Here is a 21,381-nt window from a genome sequence, read left to right as displayed (position 1 = left end):
ATCTAAAAGAATAACTATATCATAGAACTGTTTTTCTTTAATTTAATAAAACAAATTAATCATATATTCTAGATTCATTATGCATGAAGTGAAATATGTCAAACCTTTTTTGTTTTAATTGTGATTATTACAGTTTACAGATCATGAAAATCAATAATCCTGTATCTAGTATAATATTAGATAAGGATTTATAATACAGATATTTCGATCTTCTGAAAAGTACAGGTGGATTGTGTGCCTGCTAGCAGAGGAGCAACTTGTTGCCCTGTCTGACCTCAGCAGGGAGCAAGTCGAGGGGCCATGTGTGAATAGGCCTTTAGAAAGCACTGGTATGTTGGCGAGGCTGCTGACTGCAATTATAGGTTTTAATGTTGTATTTGTGTTAAAATAAATAAATCTCCCAAAAACCGTATACAGCTTCTGTGTGATTTTATTAACATTGGGAAAAAAAATGGGGGGGGGGGGGGGGGGTACCATCTAAAATCTCGCCTAGGGCTGCAAATTGGTCAGTGCCGGCCCTGTGTCCCTGAGACACTTCACCCCAAAGTGCTCCGGTGGGGATTGTCCACAGTGTTGAGTGTGTGAGTCGCTTTGGAGAAAAGCGTCTAACAACAAGTGACATGTCATGAAACAGTCAGTTGGACCATAACGTTTTGATATTTGATAAGATAAGAAGTACTTTATTGATCCCAATTTAGGAAATGTTTGTGTTGCAAGACATGGCATTGTACAAAAACAATTAAAAGACAAGAAATAAACAAGAAAGTAGAATACATGTTGAATTTACAAATGAACAATAACAAGATATAAAGTAAGGTATTATATACATAAGTATGTGAGAGATGGAATATTTAAATGTACAGTGTGATTTGATGGAGCAGACTTTTTGGACAGAGTTATGGCAGATGATAACAAAATAAACGTTTTATTTCAATTGATTATTACTTTAATAAATGTGTCTATGATACTGTTGAATACACTTATATTATTTATTTCATATAGTAATGTTAATGAGCATCTTATAGGCCCTTGCAATGGCATCATTCTACATATATTTATGTTATGGAAAGAAATGGTCATGGTGCTGTATATCTGAAAAACAGTGCAACGTTAATGCGCTGAAACTGTTGCTAATCTGCTTCACATTTAGCCTTGATAGAGAAATGTTAACATTTGAAGATGTATAATTCAGAAATGATATTGTACAATATATTTTTCATAAAAGCAAAGAGTGCAATAATTTTTCTCTGTAATACAATAAAAGTATGATATATATTCAAATGGAATCGACTTTTAATTGAGAATAACAGAAGTCAGTTGAAAGTAGAAGTCACTTAGAGCAAGTGTAATGAAGGTTGTGGATTTACAGCTCACCTATAGTAATAAATAATATGAACCCAACGGCTCTTTTAAGAGCCACCCACTTCATCTACTGTGGCTATCCTTAGATCTAACCCCATGTTTAGATGCTCCTATTCCTTTAAATTAAGTCTCAATTATCGGCGACAAAAACAACCCTTGATTGGTATTGAATGAATATATATTATAGTAATATATTGAACACAACATTACTCTTTGGATTAGTCCTGTCTTCAATAATAGTCTAAATAACCATTAAGCTGTTGGGAGCAAATATAAGTAATATATGAACATTATATTTATGTTGTAAATATAAGATCTACTAATGTAAAGTAATATAGGAGACAGTACAACAAAGATTAGTAACAGTACACCATGTACACAATATGTGTATGTATTTAAGTTAAGATTGTTATTGGTCTTTTGATATTCCAAAATGAAAATATGGTAATAAAGTATAACAATGATATAGTGAGGTTTAAGATATAGGCTATGGTGCAATATATTGGTAGTAATACCAATCGTATACAATAGTATAATTAAAGCAGTATAGCATTACGTTATATGTAATATGATATTGCAGGATACATCATGGTGTTTAAATTATATTATATAGTATGACATAGTAATGTTAAATGCAATAAATGATATCGATAATAAACAGATGAATATGGTGCCTATTAAACACTGGGGAAATCAAAGATCGACCCATAACCCAGATCGGCAATTGCACAACTTTATTGTGAAATGACCGTTGAAGCGTTTTCTGTTGTTAGCTTGTTTTTTCCCGCCTAACTGATCTCAACCACGTCCGCAGACGGGCCATCAATTCCAACGATCTCCACAGCAGTTCATTCACAGTTACTCTGAAAACATGTCTGAGAGAGGCAAGGCCGCCCCGGCAAAGGCACCAGCATCGACCCCAGTCATGTCCCCGAAGGAGAAAGCAGCCAAGAAGACAGGTCCCCCATTCGCTGTGCTCATCTTGAAGGCGGTCACCGCCTCCAAGGACCCGAAAGGGATCTCTTACCAGGCTCTGAGGAAGGCGCTGGCCGCTCGTGGCTGCGACCACACCGCTCACATTAAACGCGCAGTGAAGAGGTTACTGGAGAATGGATCACTTGTGCAGCTCAAGGGGAAAGGAGCCAGCGGCTCCTTCAAGGCCGCCGAGAAGACCAAGAAGGCAGCGAAGAAGCCCGCAGCAGAATCCGACAGCAGCAGCAGCGAAGAAGAAGAAACCCGCCATTAAGAAGCCAGCAGCCAAGAAGGCAGTAACTCCATAGACTGAGTAGCACCCAAGACATTTATTTTGTAAACCCGAGAAAGTAATTATGTCTGGAAGAGGGAAGACCGGAGTCATCTTTGGTATTCATGAACAATAAGATTAAAAAATGTCTGGAAAAGGAAAAAGTGGAACTTTATTCTTAAATGTCGAAGAATAATCTGATAGAAAATGTAAACATTATTGCAACTATAGTTGAGCGCTTGATGATTCGTTCTGAATGGAAGAGGAAAGGAAGGAGGTGAAAAAACAATACAAAAAAAGCGTGCCATCAAGTCGTGAATATGTCACTATAAGAATCACTATAATTTGATACCGGCTGGATCAATGCAAATGATGTGTATTCCTTCATTGCACTGCCAAACAGAAAGGAGTTTGAACTCCGTGATAACATCCAGGGCATCACCAAGCCCGCCATCCGCCGTCTGGCTCGCCGCGGCGGAGTGAAGCGTATCTCCGGTCTGATCTACGAGGAGACCCGCGGTGTGCTGAAGGTGTTCCTGGAGAACGTGATCCGTGATGCCGTCACCTACACCGAGCACGCCAAGAAGAAGACGGTGACCGCCATGGATGTGGTGTACGCTCTGAAGAGGCAGGGCCGCACCCTGTACGGCTTCGGGGGATAAACTCATCTGGCTGAAACACACAAAGGCTCTTTTAAGAGCCGCCCACCTCACTCTGAGAGCCTCTGTCCTGTACCACTTAGATTACCATCATTAATAACTTAGTAAATGGCTATTGTCATTGAACAATCAAAGCATAATGTGCCTTTATAACATATGTGCATACAGTGAAGTAAGGCCGACCTTTATCATTCTACTATAGGAATTAGATTGCATCTTACTAACGTTTTAGAACAAGGAAAGTTAGTACAAAATATCCTTGGCCAGTGTTACTGTCTGTCAATCATCAAACTTTACCCTTTAATTTACGAGGGTGGCCAAAGTTATGTTAGCTCAGAAAAAGAACAGTAAAGTTGTAGTTCATGTCAACGTTAGCTGAGATGCTAAGCTTTCCATTAACGGTTAGTGAGATTTGATGATGTACATTGTCAACAAAATAACTAGGACACACATTTAGTTATAAACTGTTTATCCATCGTGTATCTAGCAACAAGAGAGACTTACCTCAAACTAGTGTCCATTCAAGTTTTCCCAAAGGATGTATGAAGTCACAGTTGTACCGCAACTCATGGGGACTGGCAACGCATAAACAAAGATGTTGATTATTGATTCATGGTCAAGAAATCATGACAACAGTTTTCAGAACAGTTTCAGGTGTCTAATACAATATAAAACATTCTGGATACTAGAAATGTTCTTAAAAAAGTCCAAAATACTACAGGAGCATAGACATACTGTATACACACGGAATATAATATACTCCACCTTTAAGAAGATCGATGCCAATACTATGGATAACTTGTAGTTAGATTAACTACACCTAAAATGCTAGGTATCATTATTAATAATAATTGGCTAAACTGCGTTCTACACCTTACACTAATTTATTTCATAAATACTGCTACTGCTACTTTTCTACCTGAATGTACTTGCGAATTGTAACTTTCAATCTTTATTTGAATATGTTGTGCATGCCTATTTTCAAATGTTTATTTTCTGTCTCCATCTATACTTTGCTGTAATAAAATGTAACCGATTTACTTTTGTTGGAACGAACACGAAACAACGTTTAAGACACTTATTAATAGTAATAATCATTTAAAAAATATGGAAAATAGAGTTAACATTTTTGATCATAAAATCTGCTAATGGACTACTTAAACCTTTGAGAAAACAAATGTTCCCACTTCAGGCACAACATATACATAATTATCAGAAATGTCCTTGAAAACATGAGACCTTGTTTAGCTAAGATATGGCACCACATGGAAGTTAAACACGGCTGATGTTTTCTGTTTGAACGTCAGTGACGGCAGGCTGAGATCCTCACCGCTGATTGGCTACCGCGTAAGTACATGTTTTTGTACTAGTGCCATCAAAGTAGATTATTATTATATTTATTTAGATTTTTACCATATGTTTTGCATTTGACTTATTTATATGTACAGCATTTGCTTTACAAATAAAGTTGTGTTTATAATAAAAATGTAAATATTCCTCATTTAACTTCATTAGATATTACACAAAAAGATTTCAACATTTAATGTATATAGTTAATAGAAGAGCTGCAATCAATGATTAGAAGTATAAGTAAACCCAAGTCTCCATCAGCATGAAATGAAGCTCATGTACCAACACTTTAATAGAACATTATAATGTTGAACAGGTTCAATATATGATTACCCCCATTTAATGTACTGGCATAAAACCACCGTCATCATTATTGATGTTCATATACCTCAGGATGAATGACAACTATAATAATAATAAATAAGTTTAATGACGGCATACAGGTCAGGTGGAAATCAGTAGTTTAGTCTGCGTGCTATATATTAACAAACCACTAGACGTCAGTGTCTTGCCATGAAATGAGTACCTTTATGAAAACACACGTGGTAGAAGCTAAATAGATCACTATTGTAGGAGAAGACTACGAGGGAATGTGATGTTATACATATGGGACATTTGTGTGTATTAATGCATCAGAGCTGCATTTCAAAAACTGTTTTATGAAATGAGACAATTTAATCTACTTAGCAATATTATGTATACAGTAACTGTAATGTTCAAACACTTGCATATATAAATAGGTATATTTCAGGACTGGTTGCTCTGTAAGCGTGTGTGTGTGTGGCTCTTAAAAGAGCCGTTGTGTTTCGGTGTTCTGGTCTCAGGTCAGTTTAAGCCCTCTCCCCGCGGATGCGGCGGGCCAGCTGGATGTCCTTGGGCATGATGGTCACCCGCTTGGCGTGGATGGCGCAAAGGTTGGTGTCCTCGAACAGGCCGACCAGGTAGGCCTCGCTGGACTCCTGCAGAGCCATGACGGCGGAGCTCTGGAAGCGCAGGTCGGTCTTGAAGTCCTGAGCGATCTCCCTCACCAGGCGCTGGAAGGGCAGCTTGCGGATCAGCAGCTCGGTGGACTTCTGGTAGCGGCGGATCTCCCTCAGAGCCACGGTACCGGGCCTGTAACGGTGGGGCTTCTTCACGCCGCCGGTGGCCGGGGCGCTCTTACGAGCAGCCTTGGTGGCCAGCTGCTTCCTGGGAGCCTTTCCTCCGGTGGATTTACGGGCGGTCTGCTTGGTTCTTGCCATGGCTAGCGGGAATCTGGTTCTCTGTTGGAAAGTAGTAACGTAGAAGACTTGTCTGTGTCTCTTATATAGCCAGAGCAGGCACGGCAACGACGCTGATTGGTCAAATGTATACACGTGACACTGCAGCTCAACTATTGGTTGGTAGAGATTGGACATTTCAAATGTCGCGCTCATTTGTTAAACTGTTCTTATTATACATCCATGTGTGACATACAGCTTTTTTAACACTTTGTCTATGATACAAAAGTCCAGCAAAGATGAATGATGCACAAATTATTCTATACATTCATAAACTCGGAATTCTGCATATTGTAATGCATACATATGTTGATGTAAATATTTCTAATGTTATTATAGCATTCTTAAAATAGTTTTAACAGTGTTTTAATATTATGTATGCGAATAAAGCACCAAGACAAATTCTAAGTATGTGTTACTTGGCAACAAACCCGTTATGATTTCTGATTCTCTAATAACAAAATAATGTCTTTAAATGGAGAAAATAAAGTATATGTTATCTGAGTTTCCTACTTTGGAGTCAGCTATTTATAAGCAAAGCGATGACCTGAATCAAATACACTTTCAGTCACAGCTGGTGTGAAATTTGAGCATTAATTTGATAACTTTTTGGCAATGAAAGATGAAGAAATGACTTGAACGCATCTTGGAAATACACATCAATTCAATACATGAACATCTTACTTGGTCCTGATATTCACTGCTGACTGGCTCTCATCATTCACAATGGAAATATAGCATGGCATACTGCGTGGCTCAGGTAGACAGAGAATCGTACTGAATGCTACTTGGGTGAAGTAGAATTCAGCAACATTAATACAGAAGCCTAATTGAAGAGAGGAAACCACGTGACATATCAGTATGTTCACTATATGTATGGTAGGGACAGGTGAGATGCAATTCATTTAATTGTTTTAATTGTTATTGTATTCCATGAAAAATGTTTTGTACAATATAATTTCTGAATGATAACTCTTCAAATGTTAACATTTCTCTATCAGGGCTAAATGTGAATGCAGATTAGCAACAGTTTCAGGACATTAACGTTGCACTTGTTGAGCGGTTTAATTTGTTTTTTTGTTACCTCTAATTTAAGAAGGCACAAACCACTAAAACTAAATTGGCACATTTGTTGAAATACTATATTCAGTAATAAAATAACGTTTTATAATTTAAAGTAGGACGTTTCAAGTTTGAATTTATATTAATAAAATGATCAGATGATTTCTTAAGCTAACAAGGACAGAGGCTCTCAAAGTGAGGTGGGCGGCTCTTAAAAGAGCCTTTGTGTGTTTCAGCCAGATGAGTTTATCCCCCGAAGCCGTACAGGGTGCGGCCCTGCCTCTTCAGAGCGTACACCACATCCATGGCGGTCACCGTCTTCCTCTTGGCGTGCTCGGTGTAGGTGACGGCATCACGGATCACGTTCTCCAGGAACACCTTCAGCACACCGCGGGTCTCCTCGTAGATCAGACCGGAGATACGCTTCACTCCGCCGCGGCGAGCCAGGCGGCGGATGGCGGGCTTGGTGATGCCCTGGATGTTATCACGGAGCACTTTGCGGTGGCGCTTAGCGCCTCCTTTGCCGAGTCCCTTTCCGCCCTTTCCTCTTCCAGACATAATTGCAGAGTTGTGAGAAAACTGCGAATGAGCTTGCCTCAGAGATCGTGGCTATTTAAAGTCCACATGCGGACGTAGTTGAAGCCACATGCCCTAATTTTAGCCCGCCATTATTTCCTCATCTGAAGCCAGAGTTGTTGAGCCTAAGCATTTCCGGTTATGGTCCTTTTTTAATCAAAATAAAAGCACACATTTGTCACTGGTACACAGAATTGCGTTTTCATTTTGTTACTTTCATCATATTTTTCGACATGTGGTATATTATTTGTTCACATTTTGGAATTATTATACTATTAAATGTGCGGATATATAATACTACTTTTCAACTTACTATGTCTTCTTTATTTTGTTTTTCAAATCATTATATTTGTCCACATACATTACTATGACGATTATGTTTTTTCAAATAATTTCGAAATACTATGTCTATTTTGTAATAACTTCGACATACTATAATCTTAAAAAGCATCGATTATCTTATCACCATTCCATAAAATAACGTTTCTGATTACTTTTAACTACATTGAAACTTACAGTAAATGTTACATTTTTTCAATGTCTATTTTATAACCATGGATATGTGCCATAGTACTACTAGTACCTACTTGTTCTCCCGTGCTTTTGCAGACCACGTATAAGACTTATCAGTCTGTGCTTTTAAATGTGGGTTTTATATTTTCTTGTGGTTTATATTGTTTTAACATCGTGTGAGATGTGTTCAGTCTGTATAAGTATGGTTTTCTTCTCTCGTGTTTTTACATTTTTGTTTTGTCCCAATGGTTTTGTCTAACCATTACTCTGAGCATGCGCAGTGTAGTTCTTACAGTACACGTTCACTTTCACAGTGAGAGAGAGGGGCTTGCCCCACGTCGCTCAACACGGCTCTATGGGCACAGTGTAGATACTAATTGGAAGAACACAGACTAAAACAGCAATGTACAGACGAATCAGATGATTAAACATGATCTTAAAATATATTTTAACATGTATTTTTACTTTCTGCTGACACTAGATGGGGCTGTGCCCCACCTGCCCCTAACGACCAGTCGCCACTGAGTACATGCACACAGTATAGCACACACAGCTGCTGTGACCTCTTCATTGAACCCATCCTCGTACTAGGAGCAGTTGTCAGATATTGTACAGCGATGGGGGGGGGAATATATCTATAGGTAAAAAATATCTGCGGTAATGTGGTGACTGACAATTATGGCCAGTGTGTTAAATATATTATTCATACTTGATATATACATAATTATATGACAATAACGATTGGTTTAGTCATCATCTTCACTTTTCAAATTTCAAGTTTCACAGCTTTATCTTCATGTGCTCAGCAGCTGCAGTGTAGAGAGGAACAACTGAAGTCCCAGGCTCCTCAAACAGAGCAACATGAATAGGACATAAAACAAAGAGGATATTGCAAGAGAATGTTTTGAGATGTGCAAGTAAATACAACTAAAATAGAAATAGTGCAAGAAGAGTCTATTTACAAGTAAATGGAATATGATATATTAGATAAATAATTTGCAAGATGCAAACAGATGAATGTTTATGGATGTTCTTTAAAAAGTTCTAGTGTTTAATAGTCTTATGGCCTGTGGAATGAAACTGTCCCTGAGTCTGGAGGTTTTGCTGTAACAATGTAAGGTTTCACTACGTGGGGCGAATAAAGGGATTCTGATTTAGTCTTTCGCGTTATTTTGAAGTAGCAGTATTCAACGGAAATGGTGTAGTAAAACCAGGAACTTGACTCTCTTCTGATTGGTCGATCAAAGATACGCTCACTTCATCCAATCAGAGAGCGGCAACGAAATATATAACCCCCGCTTTGGTGACGTTGCGGTATTTTCTTTTTTGTGGCTCGATCAAGAAATTATTACGATATGTCAGGACGAGGCAAGACCGGAGGAAAAGCCAGGGCGAAGGCCAAGACCCGCTCCTCCCGGGCCGGGCTCCAGTTCCCCGTCGGCCGTGTCCACAGGCATCTGAGGAAGGGCAACTACGCCCAGCGTGTCGGTGCGGGAGCCCCGGTGTACCTGGCCGCTGTGCTGGAGTACCTGACCGCTGAGATCCTGGAGCTGGCTGGAAACGCCGCCCGGGACAACAAGAAGACCCGCATCATCCCCCGCCATCTGCAGCTCGCCGTCCGCAACGACGAGGAGCTGAACAAGCTGCTGGGAGGAGTGACCATCGCTCAGGGAGGCGTGCTGCCCAACATCCAGGCTGTGCTGCTGCCCAAGAAGACCGAGAAGCCCGCCAAGAAGTGAGCACCCTGAACCCGCTTCTACCAACACCCCAAAGGCTCTTTTAAGAGCCACCCACTTCCAACTAAAAGAGATGACTCCTTTACTTACTGTTGTTAACCCTTGTATTGTACAGCAGGCTGAATACTTTTCACTAGTGATGTGCATATGAAGCATCGACAGGGAAGCAAACTTGTCACCTTTCGGCGAAATTCGTCGTTTTGAATCCAAAATAGGTCGTTTGTGTGATTCATGTAGATCTGCAATAAAAATATTTTTGGGGTCTGGGACCCGGAGTAATCTGCGGCCGCGAGCTGCTATGTGCCATCATGACACGCATGGTGTTCTTTTGTTATATATTATAATGAAGCGCGAGCTGTGTGCTCGAGTCTTCCTGCCTGTCGGCTCTGCTGCTCCGCGATGATGGTCTAGCTTCAGCAGCCACATTACCTACGGGTGCGTTCGTTAATATTAACTGTGCGGTCCGGAGTCACTGCGGCACAGACTGACCGCTGGTGAGCAGCTGTTAGACCGGGCCGCTCCGGTGTTCAGAGCAGAGCTCCCTGTCGGAGCGCAGAGCGGGATGTGCACTGAGAAGTGTTTCTGTCGCAATATTACCGTTGAGCAAACTAGCTAGCATACTAGCATCACTATCTGCTAACGTTAGCTTTAGCCTTCGTTTTCTATTAGTTTTTTTCATAGGCTATAAACGGAGGTGGTATAAGTATATATCTTGTACTTGAGTAAAAGTAGAAGTACCCAGGTCTTGTACTTGAGTTAAAGTAGAAGTACCAGAATGTAGGAACAATCCTGCAATCAAAATGTTCCTCAAATAAAAGTACAAAAGTATTATCATAAAAATATAGTTAAAGTAGCGACAGTACAAGTAGAAGTACTCAGCTCTTGTACTTGAGTAAAAGTAGAAGTGCCAGAGTGTAGGAATACTCTGTTACAGTAAAAGTACTGCATTCAAAATGTTCCTCAAGTGAAAGTAGAAAAGTATTATCATCTAAATATAGTGAAAGACAGTGAAAGTAGTCGTTGTGCAGATTGGTCCATTTCAGAATAATATATATATATGTTTTATAATGATTGATCATGAAAGTGTTCTCAAAGCTGGTGAAGGTGCAGCTAGTCTGAAGTACTTTGTAGACTGCAGGGTAGCTGGTGGAGGTGCAGCTAGTCTGAAGTACTTTGTAGACTGCAGGGTAGCTGGTGAAGGTGCAGCTAGTCTGAAGTACTTTGTAGACTGCAGGGCAGCTGGTGGAGGTGCAGCTAGTCTGAAGTACTTTGTAGACTGCAGGGTAGCTGGTGGAGGTGCAGCTAGTCTGAAGTACTTTGTAGACTGCAGGGTAGCTGGTGAAGGTGCAGCTAGTCTGAAGTACTTTGTAGACTGCAGGGTAGCTGGTGGAGGTGCAGCTAGTCTGAAGTACTTTGTAGACTGCAGGGTAGCTGGTGAAGGTGCAGCTAGTCTGAAGTACTTTGTAGACTGCAGGGTAGCTGGTGAAGGAGCAGCTAGTCTGAAGTACTTTGTAGACTGCAGGGTAGCTGGTGAAGGAGCAGCTAGTCTGAAGTACTTTGTAGACTGCAGGGTAGCTGGTGGATTCACTCCAGGTGGAACTAAAGTCTGATTCAACACCTGATTATATTTCACATCATTCATCCAGATCTGTGAAGTAACTGAAGGTATTAAATACATGTAGTGGAGTAGAAGTACACCATGTACCTCTGAACTGTAGTGGATTAGAAGTACAAAGTAGCAAAAGAAACATTTAAATACTTAAATAAAGTACAAGTATCTCAAAATACCTGATGAGTTTGCATCCCTGATCGAACCACTTGGACAATTGTTTCGAAAATGGGTTCATTTCTCGAAGCTTCAGTTACAGCGAAGTGCAAGGCTGCAGTGGGTTTAACGTATCTTTGCCTTGAAAAATATTTGATGCACACACTAAGACTGAATATCATTTATATTTGCAATTAAAGATTGATACTTGGGTTACTGAGAAGAGAGTGCTGGAAAGTGTGGCATTGGGTGTGCTTGTGTATACGGCAGGGGGTGATAATGTGGGATGGGGAACACTCAAAGACATTTACTGAGGTAGCCTACATTATTCTTTTTATTTTGTATTTTTAAGGCATTTCTTTGTCCGGAGAGGGCCTTCTATCAGTGAGAGTATTAAAGTTGAAAAGCAGGCAATGATCAGTTCATCTATTCCAGGATTCCAGCACGTGGAACGATCTATCTTTCTTCCTGGCTTGCTCTATAATGATCCAATACAAATGCAATACCAACAAGAACTCAACAACAACAACAACCCACACATTGCGCATTGTTTAGAGCGGTTATAAAGTGTTGAAGCGCTCAAATTCTAAACGGTTTCAACCTGTCAGAATCGAGACGAGGCAGAGCATTGGACCACGAACCAGTCAAGTGATGCATTCAGGAAATGAAGCAGTTACTGCTTCGGACGTCATGTCACGTGATTTGAAGCAAGCTTCGAAGCACTGGCCGTTTCTCAATCGCGAGGATGCTGGCTTGGTAGTCGCGTACTTCCAAGTCACTTCCTACAGAAACGAAGCCAGTATGCTTCCAAGCCACGGCTTCGGAAAACAAAGAAGAATGGAACAGGCTAACAAGTGTGCCACTCCAGTGCATGACATTAAGGATTTTGGGAGAGGGCCCTGTGGGCCATCTAAGCTAATTTACAGATGGCCCTGATCCCAATAGAGATTGCCCTGAAAAATGCGCTTGGACGAAATGACGCACGAAGGGTTTGGGGGGCCTCCGTACCCCTAGAACATTTAGATGCAGGTCTTAGATGCTGTCTGGTGCATTCTCTAGACTGAATTATAAGATGAACCACCACAATATTATATTGTTCAATTGTATTCTTCATTTCACTTTTGTTTGTTCTTGATTGGGTTTGCTCGCTTGCATGCCCTGCATAGCTATAAGAAATACTTAATTTGTTGGTCAAGACACTTTCCATCTGATGAAGGCAGATGCCTTCCCAGATGGAAAAAAGTAGAAAACATTACATTCAGTTATAACTGCCAACACAACCATTATTTACACTATTATGGCCCCTGTTAAAAATGTTTGTAATGTTATCTGTAAGTTGCTCGAACGAATGCCTCCTCATCCGGAAGCTGACCCGAGCAGCAGTCGAGAGGAGCCGAGCGCATCCGCGAAGCACACAAAATGGCGACGTCAGAGTTCCCGTTAGCCGGCAAATCTAAATCTCTTCGGTCAAAATGTCGGTCAAAATAATTTCCCTTTAGCGCAATACCGCTTCAGTGCGCCACTTATGTGACAGACAAGAAGAGTATGTGACAGACAAGAAGAGTATGTGACAGACAAGAAGAGTATGTGACAGACAAGAAGAGTCAATTCTAATGTCTAAAGGCCCTGACACACCAAGCAGTCACCAGAGGACTCGCCGACGCCGGCTGTTGCGTCGCCGTGTTCTCCTGCGTCTTGGCCATGTGTCGCACGGGAACACACCGCAAAGACTTCAGTGCGTGAGTGGCAATAACTCTCCTTACCAGCAGGCGGCGGTAGTGTGTATTCGTCATTCAAAAGAGGCAACAACCGGAAGACAGAGAAGAAGAACAGACCGTGATATAAACAAACAACAAATAGCGTGTGCGTTCCATTTCCCTCTCGTCCATCGAAAACATGTTTGGTGCGGCACTGGAGCGATCAGCCATAAGAGGGGTTAGCGCTAAGAAACAATAACAACGTGCCCACATGACTGTCAGTTGCAGCCCTAGCATTAGTATTGTTATAGTAACAGCTACAACATTAAAATACTTCTAGGCAGATTGAGGAGGAGAATGGCAGAAACATCCATCTGAATAATAATAACTTTATTTGTATAGCACCTTTCATACAGGGGATTGCAGCTCAAAGTGCTTTACATCAGTAAGAAATAAGATATAAAATCAGTGTAAAACAAGCAGCAAGAGCAAAGCATCAAGTGGGATAAAATAATGCAGATATATTATATATATATATATATATATATATATATAGTAATCCCAACAGGCCACCTTGTTTATGGTTTGATTCAGTTTTAGTAGAATATAAAATACATGAATGATGAAATGAGCACATAAAGTGCAGTATATAATTATATTGAGGTACTTGAGAGTAATCCTGCAACTGTATATTACTGCTCCACTCCCGTTCAGTGTACTTTATACCGCGCTACATTTATTTGATAACTTCAGTTAACTGTGAAGATTCAGAACACTACAAAATATAATCAAGACATATTGTATCATGTATTATTATAGGTTAAGATAAAATGTTATTGAGCCCATGGTGAATTTCATATAATGTAATTTAAATCAGCTCCTCCACTTCAGCTCTCTGAACCAGAAATAAATCATTCTATGTTGTGTTATGTAATGGCTGTAGTATGGAGGTACGAAATAAAGTTTTGCATTGCCTATCCTGCAGAAACACCCATCTGAATAATGGCCACTTCTTGCTAAATTGAATGTATGGAGGTACGAAATAAAGTTTTGCATTTTGCAGTATCGGTAAAAAGTGGTTTATTATCCAAATAAACAATAATAATACAAAAAGTAAACATTCAATAAAAATACAATACAATAAAAATACTATGCAATACAACATTTTTATTGCCACAACTGTCTGTAAAAAATTGTTTAGCCACATCTTTAAAAATGAGTCCTCTAAGCAATCGAAGAAGCTATTTTGAACCTGATTCAGGAAGCGTCGCATCTGATGTGGTGGCAACAGCCGCAGTCTGTGCTGAAACACTTTGGATTGGGCCGCGATATCATCATCAAGTCCACTCGGGGCCAACTGTGCCAGTCTTATTTTGATCTCCTCCAGCAATGTTTTTGACGCCTCAACGGCGGACTCCTCCTGCGAATCCTGCATCATCCTGCGCTTCGCCGGAGGCCTTCCAGTGCTGAGTGTGCTTGGCCCCTGTCCGAGCCGCGGTGCCGGTGTGGTGCCGGTGTGGTGCCGGTGTGGTGCAGATGGTGGATTCTGCCAGGGGAGTGCAGGGCTCAGCATCAAAGTGGAAGGACTCCTCGGTGGTGCTGGTCGAGGTTTCACTGCTGGTGCCACCGCGGGGTAATTCTGCAGCCACCGGACGTTCCTTACATTTTTTTAAATAAATTCACAGTTAGTTGGATTTAATACCATGGCTTCTTAAAACTGTTTACTAAGCATTCATAACAAAACAATACCCTGAAATGTGTGTGCCATTGGTTTGGGGTGTGGTCGAGTGTGAGAGGTACATTGTAGACACATCTCTATTCAGATGCTAAAGACATACTTCTAGAAGATTCAGAACACTACAAAATATAATCAAGACATATTTTATCATGTATTATTATAGGTTAAGATAAAAGCGTTATTGATCCCATGGTGAATTTCATAAGCTACCCAGCAGTATATCATGTCATTTCAATGAGCTCCTCCTTTACCAGCTGCAACATTAAGGTGATGAGCACATCAATAATTATAATACAATAATATATACATTATTCTGTTATTGTTATATTTAACACTGTAACCACCAAATGAATGAAAATAATGTTTTTGTAAATGAAAGAAGCAAGAAACACCTATTTGTACTCAACAAATAAAATAGTTACCGTGATGTTGAGGTTCGAAGTACTCTCCTTCCTTCTTGTGTAGGGCTCTAAAAACTGCAGCCTGGTCAGGGTCCACTGCTGTCTGCCCGGCTTTGATGCTCCACAGCTACCCGAAGGGGCAAGTCTCCTGTACCGGGTGTACCGGGTTCGCATAGAATCCCAATTCTTCCTCAGCTCTTTCTCTGAAGCACACAAATAAACGATGTAAGCATTGTCGCTAGTTAGCATGTCCAATTCATATCTATATGCAGTGCCAAACTGCACAGCTAGCAACAGCTAGCAACAAGATAACAACAAAACACAAGGTTTAAATAACAAATTACATTTCACGTTAACGTCACTGTACGCTGGCAAACAATAAAAAGCCAACAGTATCTGCTAAAGAGCTCAATTGATGAAAAAGATATTCTTACCCGAGAAACCAAGTTGCGTTTCAATCTCTCGCCAGAGTCCGGTTTCCACTACTCGGTTCGAGTACCTTTTCTCAGTGATGTCGTACAGAGATGGCCTCTCCTGGATCAAGGTGATGAGCAGGTCTTCGTTTCCGTCTTTCCAGATCGCCATGATGAGATGAAAATGAATAGCAGTCTGTGTGTGCCTTCTTAAATCGTTTGTTTACGTCCCTCACTTCCGTTTCGCTTCCCATGCACTGATTCGCTAGCTGAACAGCCAATCAGAGTGATTGCTTGGTCCGACTGCCTGACCCGATGCATGTGAATCGGCCATGCATCGGGTCTGGCAGTCCAAATAAGGCGTATCACGGACGACGGTGCGGGACACACCAACCTGAGTAGGGCGCCGCGAATGCCCGACAGCCTCTGACGGCCTCTGACTCCCAAAATCGGGTTGGTGTGTCAGGGCCTTAACACTTAATGTGGAGAAAGAGATGTCCTGTATGGGTTGATCTGTTGGTAATGCCTCGGGGCTCCGGTGGGCATGTAAACAAAGGCATAATGCTGCGCTATACTTTGTGGCCTCACCCAGTTGCATAGCGACACTTATTGTTTAGGTGTCTTTTAATAAGCAGGTAGTCTATCATTAGCTAGAACTAGCTGCATCTGATCGATATGGACATAAACGGAGTGAAGTCTAATCTGACGGGAGAGAGAGATCAGCTGCTGCTGACGAGTCGACTCGCAGCTCTGCATAACCACATGCAGCGGTGAGCGGAACAAAACACACACTTCAGGTTAGAATATCACACGTAGCTATTTTAATTACCTCTCAAACTACCTAAACTAGTTATAGATATGTTTAGTTTTACTGTCGGGTCACTCAGTACTGATCCGCGAGCTGCATGATACTGGCATAATAGATTGCCCGATCGGGCAACCAGCAGGTGAGGCTTCATTGCCCGAGCTAAATACTAGATGGCCCCGGGCCAATCACAGTTTGTGGTAAAACTGTTGAAATATAAGACTGAAAAATACGCAACTAGAAAGACTACAAATCCCAGAATCCCGGTCCCGCATGCTGGCTCTCACGGAACCGACTAACTTCCCTTGTGTGTGTGGACAGCTCTCAACGTACACAGACTACACTTCTAAAAGGGGAAAATTAATTTAAAAAATCTCAAAGTAATGATAAACCTGTGAGTTGGATGTAGACAAGTCAGAATCAATATAGATGTTTTTTATTTTAAAGTAAATTCAGATTGAACATAGTAAAAAACTGTAAATTATATTGTCCGTCCAAAAAATATGTTTTACTTATAGTGAAAACTACCCTTGAATGATGGGTTAGTAGACTAAAAGCTTTAGGAATCCAAAGTACAACATATAAAAAGTACCCTGTATCAAGATTGATGCAAAAGAAGTTATATTTGACCTTTTTAGAGAGATTTAGCAACAAAAAAACACTTCTGGGGTCATTTGGGTGGATTTTCCATATCTCTGGCCCCATTGGTCGATGTTGATGATTGACATCTCTTTTGAACCGTCAGAACCAATGGAATCAAGGGAAAGTTCCCCATACACACACCATGGATGTATAATAAGAACTGGATACAGCGTGGGAGGCGGGGCCTCATTCATTCCTATGAGAGTTGCTCATTGGCGCATGATGATAAAATGGCCCAACTTTTGAGAGAGCGAAACGTCACAGATTACCCAGCATGCCTGAGAAGTACCCGTATGTGCGCTCATAGAGCATGTGCAACTTTAACCAAAATGCTCGTTCACATCAAGCATGTCAATTTGCGTACACGTAACAGCACCGTGCGTTCATGACAGCATGGTAATGGATTGTTATTATGATGGATTTGATATTAACGAGGCGGCAGTTAGCAGCTAGCGGCTAGCTAGTAATTATGCTAATGTAAACATAAATCGTTATGTACTTATATTACGCAGTAACAGGATCTAGTGATATCCAAGCAACAGAGCTTCATTTAGCATGAAATAATTATTGCACTGTATATATATATATATATATATATATATATACAGTGCAATAATAAGCTACAGGGACGTTAATCTAACGTCGGTAATATTAACTTTATTTAATACAACATTTAATCATACAGCCCATGTAGTATAATATTTTACAAATGATGAATTACAGCAAACATGTGCAATATATCCATTATTACAGCTCCGTGGGCAGTAAGGCGATATGGGTCCGTTCTTATTGTGCATCCATGGGTAAAGATAAACGCATGTAGTGCTGAACACGTAATATGAACGTGCCGGGCGGCGCGGTCCCGTGGGTTAGATGCGCATATATAATGCCGAGGGAAATAACTCTCAGAATAACGTTATTAGCACATTTTGAGGACCGAATATTTTTAATAAGGGCGATACAAGTGTTCATACTGGGTAGTTTATTTAGTTTAAAAAAAAAATCCAACGAGTTACAGACCACTCTTTCCCAATGTAAGTCAATGGGAAAAAGTGTTTCCACGCCCAGCAACCTACAGGAAGTGTAGTACCGCGGTTTGGCCACCACGAATATTCTCATCAGAGGCCTGGGGGCTTGACACACACAGGTTACCAAATAAGGAGTGATAGTGACGCGTAGAAAAACCGGAAGCTGCGCTAACCTCTGGTGGCTACCATTAGCAGCTAATTTTTCTTCTCCGATTTTTGCATAAAAATGAAAAAATGGATTATAAATATTTTTTTCAAAGTGACAGACACATTGCTATAACCTATGGATTAACCTTCAGCCGCGTTTTTTCTCGTTTTAATGCCATTGAACACGACTTTTGATCAGAATAACAGCTAAGGTGGGCATATCTCCGTGTTTTGCTACCTAAAGCTACGTCGTGTGTTGTCTGTATTTGCTTCCCCTGTCACGAGTTCTGATCGCTCAGTGATGATACTTATATTTCTATAATCTGTGGAATCTCAGGATGTTATCTAAGGTTGTTTGCGCGGATCCAATAAGTATATTGATCGGTATAGCTAGAGTTCTGTGCTAACGGCCTTGAGGTTTAAAAAAAAAAAAAAAAGATCAGTTAGCTGAGTGTCTTCCCGTTACATAGATATGAAACATTCATAGTTTAATAAATCTTCTGAAGCCCTCAGACACTTCTGCTTGCAGATGTTGTGATTTCGGCCCCTTCGGCGGATCTCAAAATTGTAAAATGCACTAAAAGCCGAATCTAGATTTATTTTCTCTCTCCATTCATTCTAGTGAGCCGAGAGTGGGCACTCGGGGGGCGGGGTTTAAGGGGCAACTCAACTGCGCATGCTCTAGCCAGGCATGACGGGTAATCTGTGACGTTTCGCTCTCTCAAAAGTTGGGCCATTTTGCCTTCATGCGCCAACGAGCAGCTCTCATAGGACAGAAAGAGAACCCGCCTCCCACGCTGAATCCAGTTCTTATTAAACATCCATGGGTTTGAAGCATGTATCGAACCTTCAGTGTCAAACTGCCATCACTGCTTTTCACCATATACTCTTAACAATGTAGAGAATCCCTGCCCTCCAGTTTGCCACAACATCATGACTGCATTCACTATCACATGACGTAATGTCTTACTGTGAGTACATGTGAACACACTTTCAAAAAGCAACTCCTTATACATTAACCCCTTCATTTCTTACATACTCTTTAAATCAGCCAAATAACTTGTGTTTGATATATTTTATTACTACCATTGAAAATCACTGCCAGGTCCACAGTGTTTCTGTATTATATTTAGATAAACTGTAGACTGCTCCTAACACATTTCACTGTGTGTGCTCTGCATGTGTGACCATTAAAGAGGGATTCATCCCTCCTAATTATCTTCTATAAAGTAATTAATTAGTAAGGCAAAGGCTCTACATTCTCCAGTAAGGCAGTGATCCAGCATTAATGCCACGACGTTTGTTCAACCATCTGCATATTGCCCCACTTTACACACAACCAGTATGACATAATGTCTGCATCAACATATTCAAGTATCGTATAAGCAGTTTATACTTGTATGCACATTGAAATGCAGAATAAGATATTTTAGTCCCAGCTTTTATTTGTATCGAACATTTCATTTTAAATGGTTTGAACAACACATCATTGACCAAAGATCGCAGGGCTGGCGCCAGGCCTCCGATGATTTGAGGCCAAATATCATATTTAGACTTTTTTTACATATAATTGTAACTCAATATTACTATTATTATTACATTTCATTTAGCTGGCGCTTTTATCCAAAGCGACTTACAATAAGTGCATTCGACAAACTTGAAGAAAACAGAATCATAAAGTACATCAGGTTTCATAGAGCAAAAACATTTCAAGTGCTACTCAACTGGCTTTAGAGGAGCCAGTCCTTTATTAGTATATAAGTGCTCTGTTAGTAGTTCTATCCTCGAGGTGGAGTCGAGAGAGATGAGTCTTCAGTCCGGAAGGTGTGTGAGCTTTCTGCTGTCCTGATGTCAATGGGAGCTCATTCCACCATCTTGGAGCCAGGACAGCAAACCCACGTGTTTCTGCTGATGGGAACTTAGGTCCCCCTCGCAGCGAGGGTGCAGCGAGTCGTTTGGCTGATGCAGAGCGTAGAGCACGTGCTGGGGTGTACGGTTTAACCATGTCCTGGATGTAGGAAGGGCCAGATCCATTCGCAGCATGGTGTGCAAGCACCAGGGTCTTGAAGTGGATTCTAGCAGTTACCGGAAGCCAGTGGAGGGAGCGGAGGAGCGGCGTGGTGTGGGAACATGTAGGAAGGTTGAAGACCAGACGAGCCGCTGCATTCTGGATGAGAGAGGTCGGATGGCACATGCAGGTAGACCAGCCAGGAGGGAGTTGCAGTAGTCTAGGCATGAGGTGACGAGAGCCTGGACCAGAAGCTGCGTGGCTTTCTGGGTCAGCTGGGGACGCATCCTCCTGATGCTGTAGAGCGTGTATCTGCAGCAGCGGGTTGTAGCAGCGATGTTTGCAGTGAAGGACAGGTGGTTATCTAGGGTCACACCCAGAGTCCTTGCAGTCTGAGTCGGGGAAACAACAGAGGGGCCGATGTTGATTGTCAGGTCAAGAGTGGGAGCTTGAGGTGATGAGCAGACATCCACTGAGAGATGTCAGCTAGACGAGCAGAGATGCGTGCGACGACCTGGGTCTCTGAGCGGGGAAAGGACAGAATTAATTGGGTGTCGTCAGCGTAGCAGTGGTATGAAAAACCATGCGGGCTAATGACTGATCCGAGCGAGTTTGTGTACAGGAAGAAGAGGAGGGGACCGAGAACAGAGCCCTGAGGGACCCCTGTAGTTAATTGACAAGGGTCGGACTCGGACCCTCTCCTAGTAACCCTGTAGGTGCGGTCTTTGAGGTATGAGGTGAGGAGGGAAAGTGCAGAACCTGAAACTCCAAGTTCTTGGAGAGTGCGAAGGAGGATCTGATGGTTCACCGTGTCGAATGCAGCAGACAGGTCCAACAGGATGAGGACAGAGGAGAGGGAGGCTGCTTTAGCCGTGTGCAGTTCCTCAGTGACAGCAAGGAGGGCAGTTTCTGTGGAGTGACCTGCCTTGAAACCAGACTGGTGCGGATCCAGAAGGTTGTTCTGATGGAGATAACAG

General features: G+C 41.4%; 4 protein-coding genes across 4 annotated transcripts in view; 2 read left to right on the top strand and 2 right to left on the bottom strand.

Moving 5' to 3' along the window:
• The window catches only part of LOC117442153 (uncharacterized), a 47,656-nt gene extending 37,893 nt beyond the window's left edge, over positions 1–9,763 (top strand). Inside the window, exons 2-3 of the mRNA XM_034078156.2 lie at positions 1,630–1,638; positions 9,367–9,763. Of these exons, the coding sequence (XP_033934047.2) occupies positions 1,630–1,638; positions 9,367–9,763 (406 nt within the window). The remainder of the gene's footprint in view (positions 1–1,629; positions 1,639–9,366) is intronic.
• On the top strand, positions 2,950–3,267 carry LOC117442113 (histone H4-like; the record flags this gene model as incomplete). Its single annotated transcript, XM_034078116.1, has 1 exon — positions 2,950–3,267. A coding segment is annotated over one exon (318 nt), but the record flags the coding sequence as incomplete, so codon positions are not given.
• On the bottom strand, positions 4,953–6,278 carry LOC117442138 (histone H3). Its single transcript, XM_034078142.2, has one exon. The coding sequence runs from the start codon at positions 6,027–6,029 to the stop codon at positions 5,445–5,447; it is 585 nt and encodes a 194-aa protein (XP_033934033.2). The 5' UTR covers positions 6,030–6,278; the 3' UTR covers positions 4,953–5,444.
• Positions 6,953–7,502, bottom strand: LOC117442174 (histone H4). The gene has a single exon (XM_034078175.2). The coding sequence runs from the start codon at positions 7,491–7,493 to the stop codon at positions 7,182–7,184; it is 312 nt and encodes a 103-aa protein (XP_033934066.1). The 5' UTR covers positions 7,494–7,502; the 3' UTR covers positions 6,953–7,181.
• Positions 9,764–21,381: the final 11,618 nt, after the last annotated feature.

Source organism: Pseudochaenichthys georgianus, unplaced genomic scaffold (assembly GCF_902827115.2).
Source record: "Pseudochaenichthys georgianus unplaced genomic scaffold, fPseGeo1.2 scaffold_308_arrow_ctg1, whole genome shotgun sequence".
Classification (NCBI taxonomy): domain Eukaryota; kingdom Metazoa; phylum Chordata; class Actinopteri; order Perciformes; family Channichthyidae; genus Pseudochaenichthys; species Pseudochaenichthys georgianus.
The sequence above is the reverse complement of the archived record's forward strand: the minus strand, read 5'-3'. Positions and strand labels throughout refer to the sequence as shown.